At 46.2% G+C, this 7,658-nt stretch overlaps 1 protein-coding gene across 1 annotated transcript; it reads left to right on the forward strand.

The window, feature by feature from the left end:
• Nucleotides 1–315: 315 nt before the first annotated feature.
• On the forward strand, nucleotides 316–7,161 carry LOC146593715 (retinoic acid-induced protein 3-like). The gene is made up of 4 exons (XM_085308803.1): nucleotides 316–510; nucleotides 3,106–4,076; nucleotides 4,994–5,046; nucleotides 5,597–7,161. The coding sequence occupies exons 2-4, from the start codon at nucleotides 3,152–3,154 to the stop codon at nucleotides 5,687–5,689; spliced, it is 1,071 nt and encodes a 356-aa protein (XP_085164929.1). The 5' UTR covers nucleotides 316–510; nucleotides 3,106–3,151; the 3' UTR covers nucleotides 5,690–7,161.
• The last annotated feature ends 497 nt before the right edge of the window (nucleotides 7,162–7,658 follow it).

Raw genomic sequence — 7,658 nt, forward strand, 5'->3', positions numbered from 1 at the left:
CCAAGACCTCCTCCACTTCTACTTTCCTCAACAAGCAGTTACCTGGCAAAMAAGCATACAGAGACGCAAAGGGCTCAGAGCCAGGAGGGAACATGCTGATATTCATAGCCCCCACCCACAGGTGCCAGGAATCGGACAAAAGAGCACCTTATCAGCCACTCGGCTGAGCCACATTCGTTTCAGTCGCAGGGCTGGGGCAGACAGAGGCTCCATCCCCACCCTGATGCAGTGGTGACTGCCCTGCTGACGTCAGGGGGTCTTACTTCACTTCCTGGCACGGGGACCGTATTTTCATAACAGCATCGGTGAGGCAGTGGAACTGGAATAGGCGTGCTCCGCCACACCTCCCCAGCCCTCCAGCTTTTAAAGCTCTTAAGGAGTGTGAGCTCAGAGCTGCTGCTCCGCCGTGGTGACAAGAGCAGAGGTGACTGTGTTACTGGAGCACTGGGAATTTGCCTCTTCCAGCCACAGCCTCCTTGGGACTGCAGGCTCCGGGCAGGACCCAGGAAGGTAATTCCAGGAACTGTCTTACAGGATCCAGGATGGATCAACATCATCTAGCTGGTGTGGGATGGGCATGCAGGACTGTGGCTCCAAGAGTGGGGAGACCAGGGGGCATGGGGCATAATGGTAAATCCAGAGACTGCCTCCCACCCTCAGTTATAACTTGGGACTGCCAGCTGGATGCTGGGGAGTTACGACAAGCCCTCCTGGGGAAATGATTTGAAATTTGTGTCTGGTCTGGCATATTTTATGTATGACCAGTGAGAAAGGAAGCTCAGACCAGAGTGAAAAGACTCAGCACTACTGCCAGAACCATGCTTTGGGGTAAGCTGTAAAGCAGACCCAGTGGACCAGAAGGTAGTGAAGTTACCGCAGCACAAGCTGCCTTCCAGTGGCTACAGAGCACCTTGGAAATCCTAAATACTGGTGTAGGTATTAGATGGGTAGACTCACCTTCTAGGAAGCATCACTCAGCAAGGAGACAGGGCACAGATTCTTCTTGCCTAGTAGCACATCCACCCTAGGAAAAAAGGGAAATGGAGTAAAAAACGAAACAGATGACCCAYCGCGCCAAGATAATGACGTTCTTTCTACCCTGTTTGTTCCAAGCCTTGTGACGGCTGCTCATGTGGCAAGTTTCACTTGTGGTAAGCACCCGTCAGGACTTAATGCTAGGGGTGCATTCCRTGCCAGCCTGGGGTCTCATGATTGCTCTCCTGGCTCTCCAGCTGCCCGTATAGTGGGCACAAGTCTGTAYCTGCCAGAGATTGTGAATGATTAAACTAATCTGATAACAGTAACTTTCTGTGGATAGAAGTGTAGCATTTGCTCTCTGGATTTTCAGAGACTCATTATTATTCATTACTCACATATGTCCAGATAACTCTCAGCTGTTTGTGCAACTGATCGTAAGTCCTCAAAATTTTGTGAATAGTTATTCATCAAAACTCCCCTGAGCATTATTCACTGATTCCATTCTCTCTACGAGATTCCAGAATACCTGTATATCTGCATACTTTGCACTTTATGGCAAGCAATTTTTTGAAGGGCTCCACATCTCCTTTACCACACTAAGGCTACCAGCTGAAGATACACTGCACCATTCACAAGCAGGTCACATCAAGTCATGTGTGGGGCTGAGTGTAAGTTAGTGATATTTCCCTCCTTCTTTCCTCATCCCTTGATTAGGTCATTTACCGTTTATTGAAGATTCAGTCTCCCCTCCCTAAAATCTGTGGTAAGGGTTTCAGAACTAGCTTCCTAATCACAGTACATTGTTCTGGAAGGGGAAAAGTCAAGGTAAATGGCATACAGAAAAACAAAAATTGGATTTTGCAAAATTAGCTGATTTTCTTTATGTGCTAAAAAAAAATCTTTGTTTTTCCTATGCAAGTCATAATTGGCCAGATTTTTCCCATTTTTCCATATCTATATTATATCTAAGCTCCTATTCTGATAGATTGTAGAAATCTAAGTTTCACTAGCATTTCTGACACCAAGAAACCAGAACCTAGCCCCTAGAAACCCTCTAAAATTGCTCAGTGTCTGCACAATGGGCCATAAAATGCCCAGTATCCCCATGCAGTGACTTCTGCATATGCTTCAAGCACCAGAGGAAGCAGACAACTTAATTCCTCTTGGTGAAGGACAAATCTCAGCTAAACAGTCCTTTTACCCCCTGGCAAGATAGGCTCAGACCAGGCTTACTCAGACAACACTGGACTCCTTGTGACAAGACAGCAGGGGCATGCAAGGTGTGTTAGAGRCCTTGTCCTTCCTTGACTGATAGATGGCAGCTCCTCAAGCAGTAATTTACTGTTTATTTCTCACACAATGCCAGCACTAGCTATGACATCTTTCAGGTCTCCAACCACCTCACGGTAATAGTTTTGGGAGAGGACTGAGATCTTTGAGATAGTTCTTATTGTTGTGCTATCTTGAAGAAAGAGAAATATGAGTTTGAGGCTTATGGTTGGTGGCCTATATCTATTATTTAATTTAGGGTGAGCAGATCTGTGCTGGAGGCATCCAAGATAATTATTTGCAAGTTAAAGGCAGTTAAAGTTTCCTTTCACTCTTACCCATAAACCAAAGCCAAGAGCGTTTCAGAGACAGCAACAGAGAGAAATGAAGAAAAGAGCTTCCTGTTCCCTCTTGCTCATCTCTGAATCTCACTAGTACAAGGTACCAACATTGTTTGAGTATGTCAAAAGAGCTTAAACAGTCTTATGATTAGCGTCTGCTTTTGTATCACCTGGGACAAAAGCGACACGACAGCTCAGTCTCTGTGCTTCAGGGCACCAAGGTAACACCTGCGAAAGAGCCTCACCTTCTGCCTCGCCCCACACTCCTCAACATTGCAGAATCGAGGGACCGTGCGAAGGACTTATAAGGTGAATCACTGCCTGCCAAGGGGCCTGGCTTGCCCCTGCAAGGGAGCCCACACCAAACAAGGAGGCAGCTCTGCTCCCATAGTCCCCCTGTCCTTACCACTCTGGTCTACTGGCCCACTGAAGAGGGAGTGGACATCTGTCTTTCCCCTCCTGCAGCTGCAGTGCTCAGCTGATTGATACAACAGTGTGTGTTCTTCTTCTTCTGCAGCTTTTGGGAAACATATCCCTAGGAGCTCACTTGAGAAGGTGCAAAGATGGAGACACCACCTCCCCGAGGCTGTGGCAGCATCAATAYCGACTATTACCTGCTCTGTGACATGGAGCAGGTCTGGGGCATTGTCCTGGAATCACTGGCTGCAGCTGGAGTTGTCATCACCATTTTCCTCATCTGCTCACTCTTCTTCCTCATCTGTAAAGTCCAAGACAACAGCAAGCGGCACATGATCTCCATCTATTTCTTCTTTCTCTTAGGCACGCTCGGCATTTTTGGTCTTACTTTTGCCTTCATCATTAAACTCAATGACAGTACTCGCCCCACGCGCTTCTTCCTATTTGGAGTCCTCTTCGCTCTCTGCTTCTCCTGTCTCCTCACCCATGCCTGCAACCTCAACAAACTAGTGAAAGGAAGAAAGCCCTTCTCCTGGCTGGTGTTGCTGCTCCTCATTGTTGCCTTTGCTCTGGTGCAAGTTGTGATCAGCATTGAGTACCTAGTCACTATGCTAGTAAACCAGAGAGATATATTTCTGAATATGCCTGCAGAGAAGACCAACCAGGACTTTGTCATGCTTCTGATCTATGTGCTCTTCTTGATGGCTCTGACTTTCCTGGCTTCCATATTCACATTCTGTGGGTCATTTAAAAGCTGGAAGAGGCACGGGGCACACATCTTTGTCACTGTCCTATTCTCCATTGCCATCTGGGTGGTGTGGATCACTATGCTCATAAGAGGCAACAGAATTTTAAACAGACCTAGCTGGGATGATCCTGTTGTGGCCATTGCTTTGGTGTCCAATGGATGGATCTTCCTGATAATGTACATTGTCCCTGAAATTTGTTTCCTCACTGCCCCTCTGAAGCTGGAAGACTACCCTGCAGAAAGTGATTTCTGCCATCCCAGACTGATAAAGCAGACCTCTGGAATAGACAATCATGCCTACACCCAAGATGAAATTCTGCAAGGTATGATGAAGGGGTAGGAGGGCTACAAGAAAAGATTTGAAGATGAGGAACAATTTAGAAATAGGAAAAGGAAATGTTTCAGCATGATGAAGAAATGCAAGTGAATAGGAATTCCCCAATGAAAGAGGAAAAGAGTAAGAACCAAGGCAAAGGCAAAAAACGTAAATGTGTGTGATGAAGGAGTGAGTAAGAGATTTACTGAGTGTCAGGGCAGAGATAGAGTTCTTTGATTCTATGTCTGGAAAATCTGGATACAAATTCAGGAGAGTTTTTTTGTTTGTCTTTTTCCAGTGTTTCAACACTTGAAACTCTCCAGATTATACCTTGGAGATTATTTCTTCCAGTTATGAACTAGTTTCCATTATCCATTTAAAAATAAACCCATCACTCAAAAAGGAGTCAGGAGGACTTACTTTTCTGTATGAGTCTCATTCCTACTTTGAGAAGGCAAAATGGTTTTCCTATTGAGGCTTCCCAAGACTATGGTTGGGAGGTGGGGCTGCACTCCCTGCGAATCTGCACATTTGTACCCTGGAATCAGACCTCCAGATTTCTAAAAGAATAGCAGAGAAAAGATGTGGGAACACCGCAGAGGGGGTCTTGTGATGGAAGTGGGAGGGATTTGGCCATAAATAGGAATATAATTGGGAGACAATAAGAGATGGTCTGCAGTCCAAGGCCACTTGTACTACTTTTTACAATACTATTCATTCCTGCTTTCATAAGGAAATATTTAGTAAGAAAGTCACCTGTGGATTTCAACCTATAGCTKACTATAGGTTGCATAGTTTTTAGTCAATCTAAAAGCAGCTGCTAATACAGCTGCAGGCCTTTTGAGTCTCCTGTGACATGATGTTTCCATGCTACCATATAACACTAACTCACTAACTTTTTCTCCATCTTGTTTCATACCTCAGGAGGCAAAGGAGACCCCAGCGACTCCCCGTACTCYCCTCAATTTCAGATGAAGGTAAATCCACACTCCTCTTCATCTGTTTTACAGGATATAGGCTATTCTTCAGGGGTTGACTAGAAAGGAAGGAATAGGGTCAAAGCTAGATGGGCCTAAATAAGACTCTGTGGAGGGTGCTGGGGCCCACAGAAAAATATAAGACTGTAGTTTTAAGTATTTTTGTACATAACATCACACAACAAATCCTCTCTCTGAGTGCATTTCCTGCAGTGGACTGTGCTCCCTTCCCCAGACCATGCCCTGCCTGCATTCCCATCAACAGTTGCTACAAATTGCAGTGCAGATCCAGAGCGAGTGGGGTACATTCACCAGTCCTGCTTCAGATCACAGCCTGACTAGGTCTAGTAGCTCATGCCATGTATCCACACATTCTCTGAAGACATCATCTCCATTACTGGCTTGTTCTACCAGGATCCTCTTCCACAGCTCCATCAATCACATTCTTGGGAAACCTACAGTTCTGTTTCTCTCCCTCGTTTTTTCTTAATCTTATTTTATTACTTTTCTCCAATTTTGAAAGGTGAAAACATTTTTGCTTCTTTTTCAGGCCATTGAACCCCAGAATGATTTTACCATCCCTCGGCCTAAGGCCAGGACCAGCCCTTACCATGACTACACTGGTGCGAAAGGTCCCATGTAGTCACTCTTTGGGGAGCAAAGAGACAAAGCGCCTGTCAGCAGGGGCTTGGGGAATCAAACCACATGGTGACAAGTGTCTCGATCCTGCAGAAGAGAGGCAGATGCAGCCCCTACACTGTTGATGCTGATGAAAAGGGGAGGCGTCCTCTTCTCCCAYTCTTCCCAACCCCAGCTCTCCATAGGCACATTGGTAGCTCCCTTATTCCTGGATTTCCAGACACTGTGGGCAATCTTGTCCCTGCTCACCCAGTTTCCCTGTGGGATGGAGTTCATCTCTTCTGATATGGGAATGCCCCAGAAAGAGCCTGGCCTGGCCTATTTTCAGCAGGAATGCTGCAGGACTAGAGCAGCAGGAAGATTGCGTGAGCAGTGACCTGCTCTGCCCCAGCCAGGATGCAGCTTCGATCAGCCCACACAGCTGCTGCTGTGCTCACGCCTGACTGCAGAGCGGGAAGGAGCAGGAGCATCAGCCCTACACATCCCATCTCAGAATCACAGAATTGGTAAGGTTGGAAGAGACCTCTGGAGAKCATCTAGTCCAACCTCCCTGCTCAAGCAGGGTCACCTGGAGCATGTTAGACAAGGYTGTATCCAGGCGGGTCTCTCCACAGAAGGAGACCGGCCAACCTGCGAGCACATCTCCTGCCCACCTGTGAGCACATCTCAGGTACTAGCAAGGATGCCCATGATCCTGCCAAGTGAAGATGTCTAATTCTCTTGCCTCTAATTCTCAACCCTGCCTTGCTCTCCTCCAGAACTCAGTAGGAGAGAGAGGGAAAAATATTCCTTTTTTCTTCTTTGTTTTCACTTCCAGAYGCTTCCTCATTTAAATCCGGCAGCTAGAGAACACAATGGAGAGGAGGAAGAAAATTTAAAGACACAAAAACCTCTACAGCTATTTCCCATGACCCATTTTCCTTCATTTGCTCTCTAGCATCAGCCTCCCTCCTAACTGACTCCCAGATGCTAGCCGCCCCCCCCACACACGCCCCTGAAGGTGCCTGCCATACCCCACAAACACTCCTCCCTGCCTCCTCCAACCTCCGGCTGTGCATCCCTACAGACAAAACTTCTCTCATGCAGCTACTTGCAATACTCAAGTGGGATCTAATCCTGTGTGCCTTTGAGCTCTGGCTCTTCCCAAACATTTTGGTGGCATTAACTCAAACATTTCCCAAATATCCAGGCTATGGAAGGCGGACACCCTCCTTCCCAGGAATGAGTTAGCATGCATGTGTGCATGCGTGCATGTGTGTGTGTATATGTGTCGTGTGGACTGCACCCTGGCTATGAGCAATGAGTCTGCAGAGTTGAATCATTCTGTAGTCTGCTCTGCGTTTGGTAAATAGCTTTCCGTGATACTCTATATATAAATACACAGAACTATCCACATGGGTGCATATGGCACATTGGTAACTGTCACAGATATATATTTATTTAGTACTTTGTATATGGCATATTTAATTAAAATTATAAAAGGAACAGCTGACTAATGGAGACTCGTGTTCTTCCTTGGGAACTTGAATCTTCTAATTGTTGGTGGGGTGAGGGGATTTATCAGCCACAACCCTCCATGGATCAGAGTGAGTGATCTGGGAGGTTGCAGTGTGTTGGGGGGGGGCAAACTGGAAAGCAATAATGGATYCTTCTGAGCTGTCACTGTGGACCAGAGATCAGCTCCTGGAAGATGGAGCATATGTGGCTGCAGAAGAGAGTAACTTCTCCATGCTAYTTTTCCTGAATAGGGAAAACTGTTCCAGTTACTGTTTAAAAAAAAATGAGGTACTCTAAACCCAGGCCACACCAAAAAAATGCAGGGAAGGGTGTGATCTTTTCAATATGGTATATGCCTGTGTCTGCTAGGGTCTGTATTCCTGTATTTATTTGCTTGTATCTTGCTGGGCACTTGCATACTCAAGAACAGTAAAGAAGCTCATATGAATTTAATTTGGCTTGTAAAAACATAGCCT

The sequence above is a fragment of the Rhea americana genome, unplaced genomic scaffold (assembly GCF_003343005.1).
Source record: "Rhea americana isolate MKP2758 unplaced genomic scaffold, rheAme1 scaffold_281, whole genome shotgun sequence".
NCBI classification, from domain to species: Eukaryota; Metazoa; Chordata; class Aves; order Rheiformes; family Rheidae; genus Rhea; species Rhea americana.